At 38.8% G+C, this 27,727-nt stretch overlaps 1 protein-coding gene across 1 annotated transcript in view; it reads left to right on the top strand.

Annotated features, from left to right (window-relative positions):
* PAPPA2 (pappalysin 2) overlaps positions 1-27,727 on the top strand; it is a 312,074-nt gene that overhangs the window by 129,622 nt on the left and 154,725 nt on the right. Inside the window, exons 4-5 of the mRNA XM_089676331.1 lie at positions 9,653-9,798; positions 21,170-21,463. Coding sequence (XP_089532457.1) covers positions 9,653-9,798; positions 21,170-21,463 — 440 coding nt within the window. The remainder of the gene's footprint in view (positions 1-9,652; positions 9,799-21,169; positions 21,464-27,727) is intronic.

Below are 27,727 nucleotides of genomic sequence, written 5' to 3'. Positions count from 1 at the left end.
ATGAAACATGAATATGTCTTGTTAGCTAAGCTAAAGGAACATTTACTGTGCAAAGTGAAGATTTTCTTCTCTTTTAGTAAATCATCCTCATTGGGTACTCTAGCTCTTGCTGTAATTTCCACGATGTAAGATGAATTAGAACTCTAGAAGGGTCAGTGAATACCTTAATAGTTGCCCCTGCTGGTGTGCAGACTGGGAACTCATGCTCAAGGATCTCTTGTACTTGAGAGGAAAAGAAAACTGGGTAATGGTATAATTTTTCAGTGTGAATCAAAAACTGAAATTTTGTGGGTGTGCTAATCCTTCAGTAATATTGTAGAAATTCGAGACAGAATGCATAAAACCCAAAAGAAAAACGTTGAGTCAGTTCATAGTAATGCTAACATGATATCCTTCATTGCTTCCTCTCTATAGATTACAGCACATCTAGAAAGAATGTTAACAATGTTAGAAATATGCATCTGGTAGTTAGTTTGCCAGGCTGGCAAAGGTGGCTCCAAGAAGTCTGCTATAGATTCCACAGGGTTGTGGTAGGATTAAGGTTTGGGCTCTGTCCCAGCACCCATTCTTACAATTCCCTGGAAGAAGAAAGAAACTACATCCAAAGGAATTTTGCAAAATAAAGAGAATAATGAACGTTTGACCAAATCTGATACCACTACAGTAACACTAAATTTTGCAGTAGACCTCCTGGAGCCTGGCTGGAGTACTGCTATCAATGCTTGGGTTACATGAAGTTAGGGCTATAAAAGATATAAAGTACCCTAATCCTTAATGGTAACCAAAATGCAGTAGAACATATAACATATTATTATTTCCTACTATAAATATCTAACAGTTATTCAGCACCATAGCAATGATGTATAACACACAAATATTAAACGTAAGTCTGTGTTTATTTTGGACATTGTTTCTAGAAGAATTCACAGAGAAACCACTGAAAGCCTTTTGTTGATAACCATATTACATGGAATAATAATAATAATTTAGTAGATTATGTACAGAATGTTTTAGTCTAGTTTATATTGATGTTGTTTTACAATTCTTGTGTTGTGAAATATGGAAGAAGCTGGAAATGTGGAATAGAAAGTAGTGGACAAAAAAAGGACAAACTTTCTTTTTAAAGAAATTCTATGAGAATAGAAATATGGGAGCTAGCATTGATTACTTGTTTTAAAAGCTCCAATGCTGTCATCTTGATTCTGGCTGTGCTACCTAGCGGGCCACTGGCCTGGAACAAACAGGAAGTCAATAAAGAGTAAAAATCTACATTATTTTCCTACTTATCCCAGGTCAGTAGTTCAGTAGATAGGAAACTAGCATAAAGATAACAGTATTTGAACTTTTACTTTTTACAAAGTCAGTCAGTTCAGGCATTCCAACATATAGACCCTGTCATCTCAATTAGAAATTGCAGGTAAACACACAGAAAAATCAAGTCTTTTAAATGCCCACTTGAAGTGTTTTTCCTTTCCATCAATCATTTTTTAAATTACCTGCAATGTTCCTAAGAACTTCCAAGTTTGACTACTCCAAGAAGAGTAAATTTCATAATACAGCTCCCTCCCTCCTTACATATGACAGCTCTCTATTCTTCTGTGAGTGTTGGCCTTCTCCTCCACACCTCTCTCCATGACCCTCTAGGAGTAGGTGCAAAGGGAATATAAGAGAGTACCAGTTGAGTCACTGCTCTAAGTCTGCTGGGACTACTGACACAAGGCTTTTACAGGTAAATAACATATATAAATTATATTAAATGCACATGTCTTATGAAGGATTTTGTTGAAACAAATGGTCTGGGTGCCTGTAAGGAGAGACGTGACTACCAACTCTTTTTAAGATCTTAAAAATATAGAATAGCCCAATAGGAAAACCAGTACAAAATGTACCATCTCTAGATGCCCCAAATACGATCTATTAAAATCCTTGTTGGCTTACTGCCTCTAGACGTCCTTCCTCTAGTCCTTCAATAACTGCCTTCTGGAACAAAGCTAGACTATCCATACTCTCTATAACCTTGACTTTGCTGCCACATGACCCTCTTCTCCTCCTATTTGGCTATGAGAACCGATCTACAAACTCTTGTTAAACCCATGATTCTTCAACTCAAAATTGATCCATGTGTGTTTATTAGCTGCCAGACCCTGAGGGGTTTATTTACTAAAGCTGGAGAGTCCAAAATCAGACTCCCTTCTGCATAGAAACCAATCAACTTCTAGGTTTCATTGCCAAAGCTTCATTGAACAAGCTGAGGTTAGAAGCTGATTGGTTTCTATGCAGAAGGGAGTCTGATTTTGGACTCTCCAGCTTTAGTAAATAAACCCCTCAGTGTCACGGTCAGGTGTCAGGCTCAGAGACCAAAAGCTATAGCAGTGGAAAAGCTCTCACCAAGCATCAGGACGGTATACAAGCAGGTCATCCTGGCAGATGACACAGGCTCATCTGAGGTGCGGGGTCTAAGCAGTAGCCGGTATTCACCACAGCTCCTGATGGTGGAGATAGGTTTTGCTGCATGTTAGTACCAAGTTGCAGTCCTCAGGTTTGCCCCACCAGGAGGTGAGCAAGCAGGTAGGGATCAAACAGAAACGTAGTCAGTAAACAAGCCGAAGCTAAGTAACGAGTGGTAGCAAAAGTATGGATGGCAGCAGGGACAAGAGTGAGATATTGGCTGGAGAAGGCTCAATAATCTGACAAACAGTGCAAAGACATGGCTTAAATCAGGAAGTTCATGGGAGTAGCAAAGGGTTTTAAGGTTCAGCAGAAAACAAGGCACCAGGCAAAATCTTCCAATGGATCAGGGAGGGTGCTGTCCAGCATTCCTGGTAGCTCAGTGCGAAGAGTTACTGCCAGACGCAGCAGCTGTCCCAGGTTCAAATCCAGACACTGACACTTAGTCATCAACAGATGGAATTCTACATAGGCTCCTGTTATTACCAATGGCAGAGCAGCCATTCAGCATGTCCACTCTAATGAAAATCTTGATACTGAATTCAATTCCCATCTGCAGCACTTATGCTTTGAGCAACAAAAATGGAGAGCTTGCATAATCAGCTCCTCTACATCCCAAAGCAATTTCATTAAACCTTCCTAACCCTAAATTTTCTCTTCTTTTTGGGACTTCTGATGCCACCCAATCATATAGCACCAGTTCCTATTTTATTATCAGGTAGATTACAGTGTCATACAATTATGTTACTGTTTGTTCATCTCCCTCTTTCCCTTTTAGTTTTTCTAGTTTGAAAATACAAACTACAAAGCTTACCATGTCTCCAATTCTACCACTTTTAGAAATTTAATTTGAAAAAGCCAAGCTGCCAACACCTAGTGTTAATTACTAATTATTCATGCAAGGTTTGATATGCAGTATGAGGTGTGACAATTTAATTTCCGGAATGCCTGTGGCATAGCACTGTGGTGGTGAGTCACACAGCCATTGGCACTCTAACATGTTCTGACATGTTCTAACTTGCACTCACCTGGGTTGAAGGCCAGTTGGCTCAGTCTTTGGCAAAAGGTGTGAATGCAACTTTAGTTCTGTCACAACAGGCTTATGGTGAACATCCCATTAAGAAATCAAGTGTTTAAAAGGTGGTTTATGGACGGGAGATGCCCAAGATGATGCAAGAAATGAGCAGCCAAAAATGCAAATGTAGACAGTGGAGTGCGAACCCTCAGATCAAAGATTAAGTGTGCGAATGATGCAGAAGAATTGAACTTAAACAGAGAAATAGTGCGGCAGATTCTATTGGAGGATTTGGGAATGAGAAATATTTCTGCATAGATGCTGCCTTGAATCTTTATGGAAGATCAGAAAGGATGTTGTTTTCAAATTCCATCCCATCTTTTGAAGAATGCAGAGGTGTTTGATACAATTATTGCCGGTCCATTCCGGGAATTAACTTGTCACACCTCGTATATATTGAGATGGTGTTTCAACTAATGTATCCACTTTTCTTGTCACAAGGCTGTCAAAATGTGAGCTTATATACAGCACATTGACATTCTTTATATGTTGATGTTCATACAAAAATTAAAATAATATATGATTAAAAAAAACTAAAACAAAAAATATATATAAAGAACATAGCGAGCATGGAAAATGAAAAATTTACATAAAAAATTGCCTTCAGCTACATTTTACAGAAACACTCTCTAAAACCCAGTATAGTTTCCCTCTAAAACAGCCTAATCTGTCCAATAATCAGAACTTGTAGGGGCACCATAATAATACATTGACATAGACACTTTATCTTGAATCTGATCAACACTTAAACGAAAATCAAATGTCTTTATATTTAACAGATAAATGCAGAAAGCCTTCGGTGCGCTCCAGTGTGTCACAGTGTTAATCTATTTCCAAACTTTGCTTGCTTTTAATCCTGAACACAAAGTATAGTTAGCACGTACCCTGTGCACCCAGAATACACTTATCTCTGACAGAGCTGCAGACTGTGCAATGTTCTTGCTATGAAACTGAAATCCTGCTTTTTACCTTTTGAATTAATGAGGCTTGCTGGCATCAACCAGCAATTGATGAAGCTGTCTGAGCTCTGTAGTGATTTTGCCACTAACTACACCACGGGTGTTTAAGAGTATTTACTAGCAAACTGAATGTAACTCATATCAACTTCATTGTCTAGCTCAAGAGGAGAAAAGAACTGTAAGGTGCGCTAAGCTTTGCATAATGGAAGCAAAGCAATAGCTCTAAATGTGCATATGTAAGCTTGATATTATATGGATGCTTTAACCTCCCTAGCGGTCTGATTATGTCCATATTTCTGTGCTCAAAGCGGTACATTTTTTTGCATGGAAATATGTATTTTTTTTATTGTAGGCCTGTAATTTTTAGAAATAACTCACTGAAATCTGTCCGAACAAGAGTCTAGTAAACATCCCGGGTATGTTAAAATTTGAAACACAAAATCATATATTATAATTTAATAAATAATCATAAAAAATAATAATATAATAATGCAAAATTTAATTCAATAATGTAATCAAACCAAAAACACTGAAATTTGAAGTATAGCGCCAAGTTCGCACATAACTGAGCAAAGTCACAAAATCGTTTTCAGTATCTGATGACAAATTTCCCCACGAATCATTATCACTCAATTCTGCAAGTAGTTTTTAATTTACTATCGCTGTTCTCTAGCCGGTCTAAAACCGATTTTGACCTAAAGGGACGCTTTTTGGACGCCATGGACGTTTCTCAGTTTCCAGACAGAAAGAACAGTAAAAATGCAGGCAGGGCACAGGACAAAGCACTCGGGACAAAATGTATGTGAAATGGTTTGATACAGTAATGTTATACTATGAGATTTTAGTGAATTTAGTGAATGTCACTTTTTGTCATTTTCAAATTTCCCGCCAGTTCCGTCCCTGTACGTCCCGACGTCGCAGGGGACGGAACCCAGAAGACAGATGCGGCATCCGCCGGAGGACATTACAGGGGACACTGCAGAAGGGACATCGCGGGAGCACAGGACAAGGTAAGAGAAGAACAGATCCCGGAGCAGCGCCGCATGGTATTCCCGAGCGTAGCTTGGGGTTACCGCTTGTGGTACTGAAACTTTACCCCTAGCTACACTCGGGGTTACCGCTTGTGGTACTGAAACTTTACCCCGAGCTACACTCGGGAATACCGTCAAGGAGGCTACAAAAAAAAAGATTGACATACTTACTATAAAAACGAATGACCTCTGAATCCAAAGCAAGCCATAGATGGTCTAGTGTTCCATTGGCATGGGTGGATGGTGAATTGCCTGCCTTTATCTGTTTAGAGGCCCCTTAACAAACCAAATTGTCCTAGTTACCAGATGTGTAGATGTGGTACATGCACATATACAGTCTTATTCTTTTTCCCTATAGAAAAGGCTGTGATCTGATCCTGCTCACACAAAGAATTTCAACAAGATTAAGATGCTCAGAATAGCCTATTATCACACTATAAGGAACCCCCACATTCACCATCTAAAAAACCTAGACTGCCGCCCTTACTTGAGCTCTTTTGACTCCTTTTGGAGTATAACTCAGTGCCACTGCACATTTTGGATATCATCCTCCTACTAGATGTGAGTAAAAGCTTATTAACATATATCAAATATATTGGGCTCCAAGTGTTTACACTTATGACAATCATGTCAACCATGTATATGATCTCAGCTTGGTGTAGTGTGGATCTGCAGACTCAGTACATTACATTGCAGGGGACCCTTTATTTACAAGATTAACTTATCTCTATCACGTCTTTTAATGTCTGGACTTTTATGGCAGCTTTTTATGGCAGCATTATATTATTATATTACTGTTTTTAGAGTACCTAACATGATTGTAACAATACTGATAAACATATACCTATTTGGACGTTTACCACATGGTCACCACACTTGTATGCATTGTCTTGCATTACACTGTGTACATTATAGTATACTGTATTATATTAACCAACTAATCATTCTATTCTTGCAATAATGTACATCCATGGGTTTTTAGACGCCACCCTAAACAGCAATTGACATATCTGCCATCCCTGCCCACTGGTGGGGTAGCTTAGTATCCACCCCTTAGAAATAGCTCATTTAAGAGAGGACACAGGCTATGTAGGTATCGGCTCTGAGGAATGCGTTAGAAATTTGGAGGTCTATAGTCCCCTACAAGACACCTTCCAGGGAGATTGGACCATGCTGTATTTCTTATGATGTGCCTTTGATTTTTATTCCTTTGTGAGTATATCACTTTTTATACAATAAACCATTTTTTTAAGGTAATGCACTAGGGCCGTGCGCCCTCTGTTTGTCTTTTTGCATATAGCCTGAGCCATTACTGATCACCATTTCTACTAGGTGCATTGCAAACAATTTGCTTTGTTTTGAAAGACTAAAGCAATAATATATTAAAGATGCTTGCTACAGTTGTTAACCTATTTAACAGTTACAGTACATACAACACTGGTTTCCTGTCCAGAAAATGTAATCATATATAAGGGATCAAAGCTGATCATCACCTATCTCCTGTAAAAATCTAAGCACCTATAGGCATTAATCAATATAAATGTGTATATAGATGATGCCACGAAAAATGTGAATCAAGATTACTAAACAGTTTGCCACATGTAATAGTGCAAATAAATAAACAAATAACACCAGAAAATACAACTAATGCCCAATGTATAAATAAGTCCCATTCAAATAAAAGTTGCTTAGATAAACAAAATGTAAGTGAACCAGTGGCTAGTGCCATTAGTAACAGATAAACACATGACCACTTTCAGGTGCACAAGGTGATCTACGTGGATTTACACTCACCACAATGGATGGACCTTCGATGACTAGATAATTCTCATTGCGTTTTTTGGTTGGACCCACTGTTTATCTTGTCACCAACTTGACCATTCACATGCACCAGGATGCAATTCCTTCCAATGCAATATATGGCCACTCAAAAAACAGTATCAGGGAAAAAGTAATTGAGCAGAGCATCTGACTTTATTAAATCATACAAAAACTTTACAACTACAGCATGCTCCAGGGATGAGATGTGACCTCACTGGAAGTAGGTCACAGTATCGTCTGGGTAACACCACCTCAACTAGTTTCGCTTGTGATTGGACATCTTCAGGAAGCCCTTGACTTCCTACTTTCTAGCTCCCTGGTCTCCACCTCCCATGCCCGACTGCAGGACTTCTCCAGGACTTCCCCCATTCTTTGGAACTCACTATCCCAATCCATCAGACTGTCACCTACCCTTCTCACCTTTAGGCACACCCTGAAAACCCATCTCTTCAGGGAAGCCTACCCCACCCTCACCTAACTGCCGATCTCCTCCGCTCCTCCTACCACTCCATCCCCCACAGCCACTTCCTCCTGTGCCACTATCCCCTCCCTCCTAGATTGTAAGCTTGAAAGAGCAGGGCCCTCAAACCCCTCATGTTTTGTTTTGTTACTGTATTGTCTCATGTTCTGTCCCCCACTATAATGTACAGCGCTGAGCAAACCTTTTTGGCGCTATATAAATCTTGTATAATAATAATAATGTTGTTTTGTGACAATACTTTTTTGACTCACACAGTCTCTTAAAGGAGCAGGAAACATATTTATATTTCTGTACATTCCTAAAAGATTTGGCAATGTGGAGCCTGGGCTGTCTCTGACTAACTATGTATGCCTACTTCTGGAAACATGATTTGACCATTACATTACTACGAATCCTGATTTACATATAGTGAACAGTGACACGGAATTGAATAATGAGGAATCAAATATTTTACCTGGAAGTTTCTATGCAGAGCTGCATCAGAATTTGCACTCACCAGTTTTAGTAAATCAACCCCATTGTTTGGAGAATTTAAATTATCCTCATTAGGTATGGCCACATAACATATTCAACACCCATGACCCATGCATAGTGGTTGGAAGAAAGTGCAAATCTAAATCGTGTGCAAGAGACAGTAGTTTCGATGGTGTATACAATTAGGTCCATGCTACACTTTGGATGAGACCCTGATTTTTTTATTAAATAATAGCTGAATTTAAGCCGGGAGGAGTATTGATGCAATCTCTACTCAGCATTGCATACTTAATGCCACTGACATGTCACTGACACTGACATAAACTATAATATGTGGTGTAAGGTCTATATTATGATTCAATCTCTACTTTAAATATGTTTTTGTAGCTAGCACATAAATGGATACTAGATATGTGCACGCCGGAAATTTGTAATTCATTTAATTTCGGATCCATTTGATCATTGAAGTATTTATTTTCATCATATTTGTTATGTTGAACCGACTAGTTTTCAGAATTCAATTTGTATCTTCGGTATTTTAATCATATATTTGTTGGTCCCGGTGGATTCGAAAAATGTTGCAGTTTTTCCAGAAGATTGCTATATAAATCGGATGGATTTGAATGGGAAGGATTCAGTCTTTTTAGACGCTAGTCTGAACCACCAAGAGAAATGGCTTAAGCTGATTGGACAATATCGGCACCATGTGCATCCGAATTAACAAATGGAATGAATTTCGGATCCAGTCGCTATCCAAATCTGAATTGTCAAACAAATTCAAAAATTTAATTCATTTCCCAATGGCCCCAAACTACTATTGCATCATGTGACATGATCCAAATGAAACTAATGAAACAAATGCATTGGTTAATTTCATTGCAACCTTTTTTCGGATTCATTGACATTTGTATATATCTAAATCTACGAAAATGAAATTTTCCTGAAAAACAAAATGTAACAAAACAAAGCACACTGTCTTCTGTCTAATGGATGCCAACAGTTTACAGTCGGATACATTTTGGCCTTTTCCTAATATGACCAAACAGTTCCCACAATCACATCTTTCTTCCACATCAGGATGGTTGGTATATTATATAAATTGTAACATTCCAGTCAGTTTCTCCTCTGCTTTGCAGGTAAAATTTTAGGACCTTTAGAATAGCATTTAAATGGTATAGGTGTCCTTTTTTAATAATGGCATTGTTCTGTGTTTTGGCTCTGAGCCCTTTTTAAACATTGCAATAAGATACCAGATTAATGCTTCTCCATTTTTGTGAATCACAAAACAAATTCTAAAAAGAAGTGTTTGATTGTTAAATACACCTTAATTATTTATGTTGTCTCCTTTTTGTCACCCTAATAGGGCTTACATGAGTGTGAAAGAACTGAGGGAAGCCTTGCAGTTGAACAATACTTTGTTCCTGAACATTTTTTTTGCTGGTTCTGCAGGGGAGGAGTTAGCTGGAGCAGCCACATGGCCATGGGACAAGGAGGCCCTTAGTGTGCAAGGTAAGTGGAATGTTATTTTTAACAATCAACACTGTGAAGCAGCTAAGATTGTTCACTTTAATCAATGCCCCATTTATGGTCCCTGAATACTGCTCTCACTCCCTCAGTCTTAGCATGCTTCTCTTGGTGTATGCTTGTTAACCTCCCTGGCGGTATGATTATTTCAGATTTTTGGTGCTGAAAGCGGTACCATTATTTTGCATGGAAATATGTAGTTTTTTTTATTGTAGGCTGTAATTTTTAGGAATAACTCACTGAAATCTGTCTGAACAAGAGTCTATTAAACATCCCGGGTATGATAAAATTTGAAACACGAAATCATAAATTATAATTTAATAAATAATCATAAAAAATAATAATATAATAATAATACATTTAATTCAATAATATAATCAAACCAAAAACACTGAAATTTGAAATAGAGCGCCAAGTTCGCACATCGCTGAGCAAAGTCGCAAAATCGTTTTCAGTGTCTGATGACGAATTTCCCCACGAATCATTATCACTCAATTCTGCAAGTGGTTCTAATTTACTATTGCTGTTCTCTAGCTGGTCTAAAACCACTTTTGACCTAAAGGGACGCTTTTTGGACGCCATGGACTTTTCTCAGTTTCTAGGCAGAAAGAACAGACAAAATGCAGACAGGGCACAGGACAAAGCACTAGGGACAAAATGTATGTGAAATGGGTTGAAACAACGTTTTACCCTGGGTAGGAGCTACAGCGTCATTATCTCTTTGCCGCCGGCACCATGGAGGTCCCGGCGGCCATCTTCTAATTCACCTTATGGTCAGTGTTTGTTTGTTTTTCCTCACCTATGTCATACTGTATAAGAAATAAATATCTTTTAAACGGTATTATGCTATTGGTCTCCTTTCTTTGTGGCCCTTGGTGAGTCACTCATCACCTATAGAGCCACCTAAGAGAGAGACCGTGGATTACTAGCAACATCCAGCGGGTGGAGGAATATCTGGCTTGACCTGACCTTTTGAAGCTACCAGTGGATCTGGTGGAGATAATTTATCTCTAAATGCGCAGTTACACTGTGCATCTGGTGAGTGCACAGCCTTATCCTTTTCACGTTCACTGCATGGAAGCAGCACTTTGAAGGAGAGAAATTGTCACAAAGACTGTTTTTGCACCGCATGTTACTCTGCTTGTGACTTTTTTTGGGATCACATTAGTCACTCAACCACTATATATCGATATTTTTCATGTTGTGTTTGGTATTTAAAATTGTTTTGTGGGGAATTTGCATTTACTGCAATTTACATCCACAGGGGTGTGGAAATTAAAAACAAAAACTACTTTTCCAGGGATTAAATCGGGGCCCCAATCTACTTGTCCCTCGTGACAATCTACTTGTCCTGATCATTTTTTTTTTTAACGAAAACCGTATTTAAATCGTAGGTGATTTTATTAATGTCTGGCGCTTTTAAAAACAAAAGGGGCTTTATTGCAACTTAAACGTGTAATATTTTTAACATTGCGCTGTTTATCTCCTCCTCCCCTCTCTGCCTATCTCCAGCACCTCATCCGGGGACTAGCAGGGAGGGGAGAGACCTTGCAGTGTAATGAGCACCGATTGGCTGCTCGTCAGGAAAGGGTGGGTCAGGGCTTATACTTTATCCCTTTCACTGCCAGAGTCATTTTTGCATTTTCGTTGCCAGAGCCATTTTTGAGTTTTTTTGCACATGTTTAAAAAATCATTTTAGGCCTGAAGATTACATAAAACTCCCAAACATTATATATTTTCTGAAAGCAGAGACCCTAGAGAATAAAACAGTGTAGTTCCAATTTTTTATGTTGCATGATATTACCGCAGAATTTTAGTAAAAAATACAAGCAAGTTATTTTTAGGGCACAAAAAAGCTATAAATTACCCTATTTTTTGTAAAATATAAAAGATGAGGTTGCAGCGAGTAAATAGATATCCAACTTGTCAAACCTTAAATTTGTGTGTGCTCGTGAAATGGCGACGAACTTCAGTACCCTATAATTTCAATAGGTCGACCCTTTTAAAGCTCCTTATAGGTCACCAGTATAGTGTACGGAGGAGGTCAAGTGCTAGAATTATCGCTCTCATCCTGGCGTGCGCGCGAAATATCACAATCGACAGTTTCATGAGTAGGCGTGCCAGCGTGTGCTTTTACGTTTCTACATGCGTATATGTGGGGCTGGTGGCCTCAATATTCTTTTTTTGGGGGGATGGTGTATGCATGGGTGTAACTTTCATTTTTTCCAAAAAAAAAAACCGAAAACTTTTTTTTTTCATCACATGTGATCATTTTTGGTGACAGGTTCTCTTTGAGACATCCAAGGTCTAAAAGACCCTGCATGTCTCCCCTCTCCCCATGTCTCCCCTCTGCTTCATTGAATGTAATGTGGTGCAATCTCTCATCAGGGACCCAGAAGTGACATTGTAATGTCACTTCTGGGTCAGCACATGAAGGGAGAGGAGTGGAGTGGACTTGTCTGCTCTTCTCCCTCCCCTCTAGTCGACGGCGAGCCGGGCCTGCAGACGGGCAAGCAGAGCCCGGGAAACCTTACAGTGGGGATGTGGAGAAGCTAGCGCTGTGTGCAAGCAACTGGCGGTAGCGCTGCCGCTAATTGCTTCACCTGACAGGTGAGCCCACTGCTTGCCTGCAGCAGGGCTAAAGGAGGAAAAAACTACCTGCCTGGTGCCCAGAACTACATGTCCCAGCCGCTGAGTGATAGGGATCCAACATCTCTGCATCCAGATAGTCATTTTTCAGTGCATTTGTGGCAACTCAGAGCCTCATATAGATTCCTAAATCTGGCCATAGATGAATCATTTTTTTTGGCCTACAGAAATCGATTATTAGATTAACTTTTGTTAAGTGGGAGCAGCTACACATGGATTGAAATTTAGGCATTTCCTGCTGAATTGGCTGAATTTTGATTAATCTGTGGCCAGCTTTGGACACGCAACAGGCATCCATTCACTCAATCACACCAGCCTGCACAATAAAATAGGTACAGGGTAATGTCCATTGTGTAGTGGTGGTGGGGGTAGGTTCTTGCACTGTACAAATGCAAGGCACTATTTGCCTTCTTTTTAACATTTCATGCATTTCTTTGCACTACAGTTAAGCTTTGGTGCAGTGACTGGCAGTGACATGAGGTGAGATGTGTACATTTGTATGCAACAAACTGCAATCCACCTCAAGGCAGGGTTGTGGTGTGAAATGGGAACATAGAAAACAATTGTTTTCTATGTGCCCTAGCATTGAACCTGTATTGATCTATGCAGATCAAAGCAGCTCAACTGGAATGGTGTGAATGAGCTATAAGATTAATCTGATAGAAGAAACATGTTTTTCTAAGCTTCATTGCTAAGCAGCAGCAAAACGCCTAACACAAGCATATTAAGAAGATGACTGAACTGAATTTACAATAGGTTTGCATTAGAGAGATGTATTCAGAACACGTGAAGACCCAATTTATTGTTTTGCTGTTCACGAGTTTTAATTTTTTAAGTGTACAGTATATCCTGTGTAGATAAAACATTTTTTTTTGTTTTCAAAGCTATTGTTTCTAATTTTTAGGGACTCTTTAATGACTGGCTTAGTACCACGGGATTGGCGTAAGGTCAATGTGGTGCCTTTAAAAAGGGGTCAAAGTCTTTACCAAGTAACTATAGACCTGTTTGTTTAACATCTATAGTTGAGAAGATACTGGAGAGTTTAATTAAAGACCACATAGATGAGTTCTTGCTAGAAAAAAAATATTTTATGTAACAGACAGCATGGATTCATGAATGACAGAAGTTGTCAAACAAATCTGATTTCTTTTTATGAGGAGGTAAGTAAAATCTTAGACAAAGGAGTGACTTTGGATGTAGTATACTTGGATTTTGCAAAAGCATTTGACACAGTTCCCCACACACGGCTAATGTGTAAGGTAAAGTCTACAGGCTTGGAAAATATCAGTTTGTAAATGTATAGAAAACTGGCTAAACGTTTTATTGGTTGATTATTCATACTCTGAATGGTCTAGGGTTGTTAGTGGTGTACCACAAGGTTCAGTGTTGGGACCCTTACTTTTTAATACATTTATAAATGATATAGGGTCTGGGATTAAACATATTATTTCAGTCTTTGCAGATGACACCAAGCTGTGCAGTGGAATAACATCCTTACAGGATGTCTCCAACTTACAAGCCGACCTCCATGCACTTTTTAATTGTGCAACTATGTGGCAAATGAGGTTTAATGTTGATAAATGTAAGGCTATGCACTTGAGGGCTAAGAATATGCATGCATCATACATACTAGGGGGGGTACAACTGGGGGAATCAATGGTGGAGAAGGATCTGGGGGTTCTGGTAGATCATAAGCCTAATAATGGCATGCAGTGCTGAGTTGCGGTTTCTAAAGCGAGCAAAAGCCTTTCTGGTGTTAAGAGAGGTATGGACTCCAGAAAGAGAGCTATCATTGTACCCCGGTACAAATCATTTGTGAGAACTCATCTGGAATATGCAGTTCAGTTTTGGGCACCAATTCACAAAAAGGATACGGGGGAACTGGAGAAAGTGCAGAGAAGGGCAACCAAACTGATAAGAGGCATGGAGGAGCTCGGCTATGAGGAAAGATTAAAAGAACTGAATTTATTTTCTCTTGAGAAGAGGAGATTAAGGGGGGGGGGGGGTATGATCAACATGTATAAATACATAGGTGGTCCATAAAGTGAACTCACTGTAGAGTTATTCATGTTAAAGTCATTACAGAGGACAAGGGGAAACTGTTTATATCTGGAGGAAAAGATATTTAAAGTGACCCTAAAGCTTTGTTTTTCTTTTTTTTTTTAAATAACAAACATGTCTATACCTGCTCTGTGTAGTAGTTGTGCACAGAGCTGCCTCATTGCTCTTCTTTTCATGCCCCCATTGGTGCTCCTGGCTCCTCCCCCTCAAGCAGAGCCCCGAGGGAATGCTGTTCATTCTGGACGCACCGCTATGTGCTTGTCCCCAAGCTAGATCTATGCATCCAAAAGACACATAAAACCGCAGATCGGCCACACCCCCACTCTCTCCTCATTGGCCCACTGGCTGTGATTGACAGCAGCTGTAGCCAATGTTCTCCCGCTGCTGTCTCAGCCAGTGAGGAGGAAGAGTCCCCAGATAGCAGTGGCTGCCGAGAACATTGCTGGATCGGAGGGTCTCAGGTAAGGATTGGGGGGGCTGGGGGGCCGCTACACACGGAATGTTTTTTATCTTCATGCATAGAATGAATAAAAGTAAAAAACCTTGAGCCTTTAGAACCACTTTAATCTCCAAATACAGAAAGGCTTCTTCACAGTAAGAACGGTGAAAATGTGGAATAGACTCCCTCAAGAGTTGGTTCTGGCCAGCTCAGTAGATTGTTTTAAAAAAGACCTGGATTCTTTCCTAAATGTACATAATATAACTAGATACTAATACTTATAGGTAAAGTTGATCTAAGGAATATCCGATTTCCTCTTGGGTGATTAGGAAGGATATTTTTCCTCTGCTGGAGCAAATTGGATCAAACTTTATTGGGGATTTTTGCCTTCTTTTGGATCAACTGTGGGTATAGGATTCTGTTTATAGGATTGTATATTTTTTTGAACTAGATGGACGTGTCTTTTTTTTCAACCGGACTAACTATGTAACTATGTCTTGGATAGGATAGGAAATGGTTCAAATCCCTGCCAGTTTATTTATTTATTATTTATTTATTTATTTATTTTGCTGTCTCTGTACCATTGAGGAATTTCCCCATGTGTCCTAGAGACACAACAGGATGGTAGAGGAAATCTCCCACAGGGAGCATTATTCCCTTCTTAAAGATTTATCCCTGGAACAAATGCTCTTGTTGAAAAATTTCCCATTAAGCCAGCCATAGATGGATTAAATCTCGCCAGTTCAGCGGGGATGGGCTAAGATTCGATCCATCAATGGGCAGGCTGATTGTATGCAAGACAATCCATGGATTGACTTGGGTACAACCAGCATGTAGGACTGTTAGCTTGCAATTATTGCCAGTGGCAATAGCTGCTAGTAGTAATCAGTGTTCTCCCAGCAGGGACAGCTCCTCGCTCCCCCCCACCGGGAGAGCACAATAGCTCCATGGGAGGGATTCCCCCATCAACACTGACTGTGTTGATGGGGCAGTCAAGCAATTTACTTTCCTGCTGGTTGCAGGAAAGTACATTGCATAATCTATGGCCAGCCTTACTTCTTGTTCTGGAGACAACTCTAACATTTTTGATTATGCCTTACTTTCTTTCTTGGTGACAATAGCCAGCTAGACAATGACAGGGGTGAATCTCCCCAACAGGGATGCAGACAGAAATAAATCATGACATAAGATCTAGCCTTTCCCCATTTTATTCAAAATGTTAAAAAGAAAGATTTTGCCTACAGATAGCCTATAAAGAGTCAGTCTATCCAACTGATACAGTATATCTGCTTTGGGCAGATGATACTGGGTTAAATCATCCAGCAAGCACCTGAGATCCAGGCTTCAACTATCTTCAGTGACCGTGACAAAGGAGGCTCATTTCTTTTGCAGTTTTCATCTGTTTTAAATTACAAAGAATTCAGGAGAAAGGGTAGCCACAGTCTAAGAAGAGCAAACAATGTATCAGGTAAAGCATCTCAGGCTATGTAGATATTTGCTAATGAGCGCTTCCGGGTGTTAAAATCTCTGTGACTGATCAGTTATTGTTCTTTTTTTTTCATGGAAAAGGGAACAAATGCTTGAACTTCATGCCTCTGCGTCCAGAGGTCATGCAAATCATTGATGGGCATCAAGTTGGTCCTGTACCATATCAAACCCCAATTGATGGCTATATCTTTCACTGGTTATTGTTCTTTGAGGGACCTTCCTGTTTTTGGCAGTCCACAAGAGATATAAGAAGCAAGTAATAAAATTGCACCAATAACTGAAATATCAGTATTGAGTAGTGCTTACAAATATGAATATTATTTCATACTTTTTAACAGTAGAAAGGAAGCAGCTAATAACAATAATTACATGTTTCTTTATTCTTTAATATCTACCTGCAAAATATGCCTTGCGTTATATGGAAATAAAGGAAAGGTTTCTCTGTGCTTGCTCTTATCCAGGAAGTGATTCCTTTTATTCTCTAGCACACCCTTGAAAAATGGCAAATAGACAATGGCTAGTTACTCTGGGCTTCATACTTTTTTGTACATTTTGATCTCAGTGTATGTTTTTTTTTTTTGCTATCTAGAATTATTTCTTACCAATTTCTCCAAAATTATAGGGTAGTATAAATAGCATCCATGTAAGGCAAAAATGTCTCCTTGATATCTAAATGGCAAGTAGATAAATCAACATTCTGTTTTAACTTTAAAAGTATAAATACTATAAAAAGACAAAAACAACACACTCATGAAGAACTGCTAAGCAATTTTGCTCCAGGCAGACTTCTTGTTATCCTCTCCTAGCCATGGGTACTGTAGCCAAGCAAGGTCTATCCACTCCCAGAAATAGAAGAAACTAATGCAAAAAGCTGCATGCCTGATAGATCCTTTTTTTTAAATCAGCATTATTGAACTGTGACATACATTGAGCTTATTGCCCCGCTGCCTCACCCTGTATCTCATAGTTAAGTCCATATTGAGGTGAAATGCATTAGAGGAGGAGGAGCCGCTGCAGGATCTGGTAGTGAGGGATTAATTTTGATGCATGACACAGTAAAACTGGCTGAAGAATAAGAGGATTAATCAGATATGCAGATTTTTGTATTACCTTTTGTATTGCTCCCCAATAAAGAAATTGAACATTAGTTACACAAAGCAAAGCAAAATTCACATAAACCCAATGGTACAAATATTAGTTATTTTATATATCATTGTGAGCTACAGGGTTTGATGTGCAGTTCAAAAAATTTCAGGAGACCATATGTCTGTTCATTACAAAAAATAACTAATATGACAGGTAGACTGTTCATACTTGAAGATCGAGGAGCTCAGCCCAATAAACCACCTGGTAGGGCTCAGGCTTAAAAAACATTTCATAAACAAAAAACCCAGATGACAAAACACATCTTTTCTTACTAATTCCATGTCATGTGTCAATTTGTTTTCATTTTTTAATCTCTTTGTCAAATGTTAATTTAAGCTTGGCTACTTACAATGAACACCAGACATATTAATTACGCAGCAGTTGTTTTATGCCAGCCTGTGCCCTTTCATTTAAGTATCAAAATGGAATATAGCAAAAAATATCTTAATAGGCAGGATAACAGCCAAAACAAAAAAGTTTGTTTCTTTAAACATTGGGTAAATTTCTAACTGTAATAAGTAATGGTTATCTAAGTGCTTAGTGATTTATTTGGCTGTATTATTCAGTCTTCTTTTGGAAATGTCCCTATTTAAATTATAGACACGCTATTTAATTTCACACTTCTAAAAAAACACTGACTCTTCTGTAATTACAGCTGGAAGGGAAGTTACTGGAATATGACCAGATCAGTGGACAATGTAGAGCCAATTTAATTACATCAAGAGGGATGGATGCTCGAGACATTAAGCATTTCATTGTGGTTAAAAGTCGTTTTGTATTGCACTAAATGACCATCAGGATGCTTCACGTTGAAGTAAATGAAACTTCAATGTCATATGTATTGTCCCTATCTATTTTTATTAGCTTGCTGGTCCGTTCTGGAGCATAATATGAATTAACTGTCAGGGGCTCAAGTAGCTTGTTTTTAATTCAACTTTACTTATTTTCTATATAACTTATCTGGGTAATGCCCAGTAAAGATAACCATAGATGGGAGACATTCCTTTTAAAACACAAGGTGTTTAGACATGACCGTTCAAGTGTCTGTATTTGTGATTCATGAATTCATGAATAGCTTTGTAGAATGTTTGAATTAAGAGTCCATTAACCATGCTTAAAAACTTAAGACTGCAACGGTCATTTCAAAGTTAAACCTTGAATTTGCATTGACTAACGGTTGTTGCCTGGGTTAGAACAAATATAAGATAACATGGAAGGAAATTGCAGAAGTATAGAAAGTATGAACATATATACTATATGGCCAAGTTCCTCCACACCAAACTCATCAAGCCATGTCTGTTTGTACCTGACTTTGCACACAGGAACATAGTCATGCTGATGCCCCATGGTTGGAAGCACAAACCTAAAATGTATTCTATGCAATTTAATTACCAATATCCAACACTGTTAACAACTTTTTTTTTTTTTTTTTTTAAGTCCGCAAACGTGCAAACTACAACGAAAAACCCGTAAGTGATCACAAAAAAAGTGCAAGTGCGAACACCACACGAAAAAGTGCACTTAGGGGTGTGTTTGTCCTACCCCCGAAGGGGTTGAACCGTTACCCTGATCCCCCGGGGCACGAAGCTCCTGACAGGGACAAGGTTCCCATTTGGTCCTCCTGGCCAAAAGGCCTGGTGGACCACCGTTCCTTATGCCCAGCCGAAGCCGGACATCCAGTACTAGGTCAGGGGGTTCTCCCGAAGAGAAAACCCCCTAGGGATCAGGGGAGGAAGGAACCAAAAGGTCACACATCCTCCCCCTAGACTTCAGGGTAGGCCCAAGGACCCACACCCTCCATCCGTGAAAAACACACACATAAGCAACAGAAAAGTGACAAACGTGGGAGGTGAATAAATTAAATAAATAGAAAATAAAAAAGTGGTACCGTGCCAAATTGTGCACAGACCAGGCCCTGAGGCCCGTAGCAAAAATTGCCCTGGACTTAGCCAAAAGGCCTGGTCCTTAGGGCGCTGTGCAAAAAGAGGTGACAAACAGTGACCATGTGCCATCTTCACACTGTGGGGTCCCACACCCAGTTGTTACTAGTGGCACCCCTGAGAGCGTCTTCCTCAGGGGGCACTGAGTTTGCAGACTTTTTGCGTCCTCAGCCCCTGGCCAGACCAAGGTAGATCCGTCCAAACCAGGAGATACTGGGTCTTTCCAGCTTTCCCAGAGGAATTACTCCCAAGGCCCCAGAACGAATCATGGCGCTCCCTGGTTTCTGTCCCTCCGGTCCAGCCTTCCGGACCCCCATCATACCAGTGAGGGTACTATACAACAGCCATCCCCGCAAAGCTAGAATGGCCGGGAGCACCCCCACTGGACACTGATAAGAACAGATACTACACTTGATCACTGTTAACAACTTTTGTAGGCAAACAAAAGATTAGGTTTACACATGGGATGGTTAGTGTTAGAATTGCAGCAAGGGTTAGTTTAGAGTTACAGGGAGGGTTACTGTGAGGCTTAATGTTTTTGTACAGATTGGGTTAATAAAGTGCTGTACCTTGTTAGTTATAGATAGCAGTGGGAAAGTAAAAATGTAGGTGATACCTTTTGTGTTAACTAAATACAGTTTATTTTGAGGTGCAGGCTTTTTAACACATAATTTGGTTGATTTACTAAAACTGGAGAGTGCAAATGCTGGTGCAACTCTGCATAGAAACCAATCAGCTTCCATGTTTTATTGTCAAAACTTATTTGAACAAGCTGAAGTTAGAAGCTGATTGGCTACCATGCACAGATTGTGCACTCTCCAGCTGTATTAAATCAACACGATAGAGTTAATGTGAGGGTTATATTCACAAGTGAATTGTGAGCTTGATAGGTTAGTTCTGCACAGTGCTGGAGGCAACTAGGGCGATGTGGAGGTAAAAGAGGCTCCTGTCCATTCTCCAAGAACACCACCAAAGGTGAGTTTCCCTCCTGGCTCTGATTGGAGGCCTATAGGTGTATTCATCATTGTAAATCACCTGCAAACCATCCAATGTAGGACTTGAAAACAAAAATGAAAGAGCAAAATGAACACACGGTTTGCAAAGAGGAGAAAAAAAAACATATTTCAAATTGTGCAAAATTCACAATTGCTTAAACACAATCAAAACACTGCAGATAAATTAAATGAAATCATACAGTGAGTACACAGTATGTTTATTATCCCACTTGAGTAAAATCTGTTTGTATATTTACTCACCAAAGGGCATGATTTATCATGTAATTTCCTATTCTTCACCTGTATTTTCCCTTACAGTCTCGCAAACATTCATTTTTGGTTAGTTTGAATGTCAGTGCTGACGGCCGTCATCAGTATTACCACTTGATTTTATTTGAGGTATTTATGATGTGTCCTGAATATTTTCAGAAAGCTTTTGCATGCTTTGTGAATAAATGATCAATCTCTCAGGTCTATGACCACTTCAACAACTGTGAAATGTTATTGAATCTCTCAGCATGTTTCTTTGCAGTCTGTGTTAAAAAAAAAATAAAAATGTATCTTTAAAATTGTGCTTCTGGAAAAATGCTGCATATGCAAGGACTACCTGTAAAATGGCATATTATTGTTCTCTGCAGGGGGATTATTTGTGAATCCATCTTATTATGGAGTTCCAGGCCATACCAACACAATGATTCATGAAGTAGGCCATGCCCTAGGACTTTATCATGTTTTCAAAGGTGTGAGTGAGAGAGAGTCTTGTGATGACCCTTGCAGTGAGACGGAAGCTTCCATGGAAACAGGGGATTTATGTGCTGACACTGCACCTACCCCAAAAAATAAACTTTGCCGAGATCCAGATCCAACAAATGACACATGTGGGCCAGTGTTTTACACTGGAACTCCATACAACAACTACATGAGCTACTCAGGTAAGATTTTATCTCAGGTATCCGTTGAAAACATTATTGTTACTTATGTGTATAAGTAATATGTTTTACTATAGTTTGTGCAATTTTGCTAAATCCTAATGGAGTAAAAATGGAGAAAAAATTAAAAAATGCAGTATTTTAAATTATATTGATTACCTTATCAAAAAGTTTGTATAACCAAAACATTCCTTTTAAGTTTTGGATCGAATAGGGAAGGATTAGAACCTCTTTCAAGTTTTCCTATCATATACAAACAAATCTGAGGAACCTTTAAAATGAATTATAGTTACCTTCCTTCACTTCATTGCCCATTCAGACATCTTCATTCAGTCTTCTTTTGGGTTTGGGGTCTTTGGCCTTCTTGATTGGCCAGGCCAGAATGACGTAACTTCCATGTATGCGTGCAGGAGTTCATTCATTATGGCATCGATATGTGCTGAGAATGTAACCTGAGCTGCACATGCTAAGTTCCCTTTCACACTTATGGACCATTTGTCCCTTTTTCATGCATCCCTTGATGAATGAAGAACAGAAGTAAATGCTTCTCTATATAGAAACGGATGTAAATGGATGATCATCCATTTACATCCGTTTATGTCTGCTTCCGTCAATATCCGTTTTTTTTAACTGATCCAAGCCGTATTTTTGGTCTGTTAAAAAAAACGAACGGATGTAAATGGAAAAACGGTCCATTTTTGCTTTGCTAGTTGATGTAAAAAGCTGATGTAAAAACTGATGAAAAACTGATAAAAACCTATTGAAAACCTGATGAAACCTGATAAAAAAAACTGATGTGAACTTCATCTATTTCTTTTTTGAAAACCCTAGAGATGGTTGTGCGTGAAAATCGCAATAGATCAGCCGTTTTTGAAATACTCAGTCCAGCCCATCTGGCATCAACAACCATGCCATGATCAATGTCACTTAAATCCCCTTTTTTCCCCATTCCGACGCTCAGTTTGAACTTCAGCAAGTTGTCTTCACCGCATCTAGATGCCTAAATGCATTGAGTTGCTGCCATGTAGTTGGCTGTTTAGCAATTTGTGTTTCCAAGCAATTGAACAGGTGTACTTAAAAAAATGTGCCAGTGAGTTTATATTTCCTTGGGAAATTGATGTGATACACAGAAATGGACATTTTATCTATTGTTGTTAAAGGTGTATGGATTAAGGATTATAGTGCTGCACACCTAAATGCTTGTATCGTTTCAATTTCTTTTATTGCTGTTGGCATCCCCACTAGGGAGGTCCATCCTCTCGATTTTTTCTGGTGACTATTGTTGCCAAGATGGAAAGTGATGGGAAATCCAACATTTTGGTGTCACCAGAGCAATAGAAGAGGGTAGACATTTGACTAAGAAGGGAATTTCACTAACTTTGTAGACATTTCCTCTCACTTCCTGATGCACCGACTATTCTTGAAAAGTTCCCTCTCCTTCCTCCTACCTATCCTGTTTACCCCATATAAAAAATATCTTTATACTTATCTTTTTTTATTCTGCTCAGGTCTGGTCACATTGTCTTAAAGCTCTGGCTCCGTTGTGTCAGTAAGGTCAGTGGCAGCTTCAAGGGAGAGGAGGGAGCACTGACAATGGCTGGGCCATGGGAGCCTATGAGTGACATCACAGCTCCAAGAATTCCCAGCTGTTGATGTGTTCTTACTGACACAGGAGAGCCAGAGCTACAGGATCACATGACTGGACTGGAATGGAATAAAAATAGGTAAGTATATAGATCTACGCTACACAGGGTAAGCAGAATAGGTAGGAGGAGGGGGGAGGGAACATTTTTAAGAATAGTTAGTGTTAGGCTTGAATTCCACTTTAAGTTCTAGCTAATGTTATCCTTGTTATGTTGTTTATTTTCCTATGTTTGTATGCTATTCCTGGTTCTTATTTAGTAATTCTTTCCACAGAGAACTATTTCTTTGACAGAGACTTACTTTTGTAGATGTAAGCAATGTTCTACCTTTTTCTTCCATGACAACATGGTAATGGTACACATTCATTACCTTTTTTGATAGGACATTAAAGGAACAGCATCACATTGATGAGGTTATCTTTGTGATTCTTGCTTCTGAAATCATGTACACAGCACTTGATTGACACCATTGTGCTAAACATGAAAGCCCTGATTGGGTCAAAGTGCTGACCAACTCTCTCCAAGTCTGAGTGCTGCTGTTCAAGAGAATACAGGGATCTTAAATAAAAATAGAATTAGATACTTATGCTAACCATAGGTATTTGTCTTTAATATTTGCCTAGAGCTCTTTGCTTTAAATAGCAACTCGATCCTACCTGTCAAGGTCAGTCAGCAAACTGCTAGTGCTACCATATAGTCTGACAGGTCAGTCAACTATAGAAGTTATAAAATTGTTATAAAATTCTGTGTTTTGATAAGGGTCACTGAGTCCATCTGTCTTTTCTTAAAGAGACACTGTCACGTCACCCATTAGGGTAAAATGACAGTGCTCCTGATAGCTCTTCTCTTTTCCTCCCTCACCAACAAGGTATACTCAGTGCCTCCCTGCTCTAACAGTGCCTTCATTCTGTTTCTTTAACCACTTGCACTCCTGAGGATTTACCCCCCTTCCTGACCAGGCCATTTTTTGCATTATAGTGGTGCGTTACTTTAACTGACAATTGCGCAGTCATGCAATGCTGCACCCAAATTAAATTTATGTATTTTTTCCCACTAATTGAGCTTTCTTTCAGTTGTATTTGATTGCCTGTGTGTTTTTAATTTTTTGCGTTATAAAAAAAAGACCGTCAATTTTGAGAAACAAAAACAATATTTTTGACTTTTTGCTATTACACCCTGTTCCAAATTATTATGCAAATGATATTTTTCTCATTTACCTAAATAATTGATGTAAATAACAGTCAGCATAATTCTCATGTTATCAACTTTTAAGAGTACAATTCAAATTTTATTGAACAAACCTCCTAGTGATAACAGGATTTTTTTTAAACATAAAACACTTACAATGCACTGTTCCAAATTATTACGCACAGTAAGTTTCAAAACACTTTATAGGTCGTAAAGAACTGAAAATTGTCATTTTTTTGTGTTTGCAGCATATTTACTGAAATCAAAAGCTATTTCAATCAAACTTTTAACAACATTTTAACATAGGACCCCTTATTTGATAGCAGCTTCACAAGTCTTGCATCCATTGAACTTGTGCGTTTTTGGACAGTTTCTGCTTGAATTTGTTTGGAAGATGTCAGAATAGCCTCCCAGAGCTGCTGTTTGGATGTAAACTGCCTCCCACCCTCATAGATCTTTTGCTTGAGGATGCTCCAAAGGTTCTCAATAGGATTGAGGTCAGGGGAGGATGGAGGCCACACCATGACTTTCTCTCCTTTTATCCCCTTAGCGGCCATTGATGCAGAGGTATTATTTGCAGCAGGAGATGGTGCATTGTCATGCATGAAGATGATTTTATTATGGAAAGCATAGTTCTTCCTTCTGTACCAGGGAAGAAAGTGGTTAGTCATAAACTCCACATACTTTGCAGAGGTCATCTTTACACCTTCGGGGACCCTAAAGGGGACGACCAGCTCTGTTCCCATGATTACGGCCCAAAACATGACTCCACCACCGCCTTGCTGACGTCGCATCCTTGTTGGAACAGGGTGGCCGTCCACCATCTACTACTCCATCCATCTGGACCATCCAGGGTTGCACGGCACTCATCAGTGAACAGGACTGTTTGAAGATTATTCTTGATGTATTTTTTTGCCCAGTGCAGCTGTTTCTGCTTGTGAGCATTGGTTAGTGGTGGCCAAATAGAAGGTTTATGCACAGTTGCAAGACTCTGGAGGACTCTACACCTTGATGTCCATGGGACTCCAGAGGCACCAGCAGCTACAAATTTGCTTGCTGCTATGTAATGGTATTTTAGCAGCTGCTCTCTTGATCTGATGCATGGATCTGGCAGAAATCTTCCTCAATGTGCCTTTATCTGCACCAACCCGTCTGTGCTCTGAATCAGCCACAAATCTCTTAATAGTGCTATGATCATGCTTACGTTTTCGTGAAATATCTAATGTTTTCATACCTTGTCCAAGGCATTGAACTATTTCACTCTTTTCGGCAGCAGAGAGATCCTTTTTCTTCCCCATATTGCTTGAAAATGTTGCTCTGCTTAATAATGTGGAACACCGTCCTTTAGTAGTTTTTCCTTAAATTGGGCTCACCTGCCAATCTAATTATCACAGGTGTCCGAGATTGTTTTCAGTGATCAAAAGAGCCCTGAGACACAATGCCATCCATGAGTTAAAACTGAAAAACAAAATATTTAATCTTTCTGACACTTAAATAGAATTAGGATAATAATTTGGAACAGGGTGTAAACATGTCCAGTAAAAAATTGTAAAAAACACTGCAAAGTGCACAGCCTATTTACCTTTAGTAAATCAATTCCAGTGTTTAAAACTAAACACTCAATGTAAAATGCTAAATCTATTTTGTACTTATAAAATCAATTTTAAAAATTGCTAATTTTGCTAACAATAAAAAACTAAACTTTCCACTGCCATCTGCATTAAGAACAGTTCGGAACATATTGATTCTTGATTCTTGCCATTCAGTTTAAGTGACATTCTTCTAAAATGTAGTATGATTAATTTTCACTTACTTTTGCATGCTAAAATACCACATGGGATTGATGAATCATGTTCTCAGTAAAAAGCAATCCCTTGTAAACATTTTTTTATATGTAACTGCTTAATTTATCTACCTTAAATGAAGCCCTTGGTGTTCATACGTTATCTATCACTGTTAAAAAAGATATTTATTAAATGGAGTCTTTTTAGAAACAGATGTCACTAAACCATTTCAAACAGCTTTAATATATAAAGAGTCTAGAGCAAAGCTGCAAGAAAGATTTAAAAAAATTATCAACATGAGTAGCTGCTATTTTTATAATTTAAAGGGGCTCCAAAAGCAACTTTTCTTACAGCTCTAATCTTCTACCTATACTTCCTACTCTTTCTATTTGTGGATTTTCTCCCAATTCTTTCAAGTGTTGGGTGCTGCTTTGGATATTGCCAGTAGAATTCTTTAAGTGCTTTAGACCATGAGCCTTGCAACTAATGAATTATTGCTAGTGCCCCTAGCCCTAAAATTGAAACAACCATAAACATAATAAGAGGGTACTAAACATTATTTCTTCTAAACCCTTAAGAAATTTTAATATTCTGCAATTTGGAAAAAACACAATAACAAGAACATATTAAACAGCATTAGATTTTTTTTAACCCCATATAATAATTCCTAAGGTGCTCAAAACATGTTTATAGCAGTAAAATTGGCCTACATGACACTGCTATAAATCTGAAGAGACATTAGACAATACAATGTTTTCATTACAGATTCTCTTTAATGATACACAAAAAGCAATAATCATTTTCATTACTGCACAGAGCTATTTTAATTTTCCATGCTGTGTTTTTTAGATATTACGTGACTTTTTAATTCACTCTTTATGCTTTTACTGGTTTTCTGTTCTCATATTCTTATATTCTTGGGTTGTTTCATTTTCCTGCACTGAAATTTGATTATAAAATGTAATTTTACGATTATCATTGTTAAAATTACTTTGATGGCTATCACTGGAACTACAGTTTTATGGAAATGCAGGACATTGATTAATGTAAAACTGTTTCTTTTTTTATAGTCTGTAGCAACCATTCTCAACCAGGATTCCTTGGACACCTTAGGGTTCCACTAGAGGTTGCTAAGGGTCCCTTTAGCTGTGGATGATTTACCTACTATTTGACAGTGCCTACATAGATCCAGGGCCACTGCCACTTGGCAGAGTCAGTTGTATGACACAAATTATCTTTTTAGCTTCTGGCCACTACTGGCCGTGGTTGTAAGGGGCATTTGTCCCTCTGACCCTCAATGACTTGCTTTTAGCAGGGGTTTCCCAAGACTTGATAATTAATTTAAGGGTTAATCTGGGTTTAAAAAAATTGAGAAGGGCTGGTCCATAGAATGAGGATGGGTTAGAACATCAGTTTATTACCAATTGTAGTTCCTGTTGGGAAGATTTCAACTTACATGCTGTGTAGTCACTGAGGCACAAGTGAAGGGACAGTTCTCCAGTGAGGACAAAGGCAACAATAAAAACCCAACAGAGGTTCTAACTCTTCCCCACTCTATTTAAAACATAAAAAGGTTTGGCTGGAGATAGATTCTTAGAAACAAAGATAGTTAAGATAAACAATGGTAGTATTATATTGCTCAAACATGAGCA

This window comes from Staurois parvus, unplaced genomic scaffold (genome assembly GCF_062004578.1).
Source record: "Staurois parvus isolate SC_StPar_1 unplaced genomic scaffold, SC_StPar_1.0 ptg000166l, whole genome shotgun sequence".
NCBI classification, from domain to species: Eukaryota; Metazoa; Chordata; class Amphibia; order Anura; family Ranidae; genus Staurois; species Staurois parvus.
Note: the sequence above shows the minus strand (reverse complement) of the source record. Positions and strands in the feature narration are given on the sequence as shown.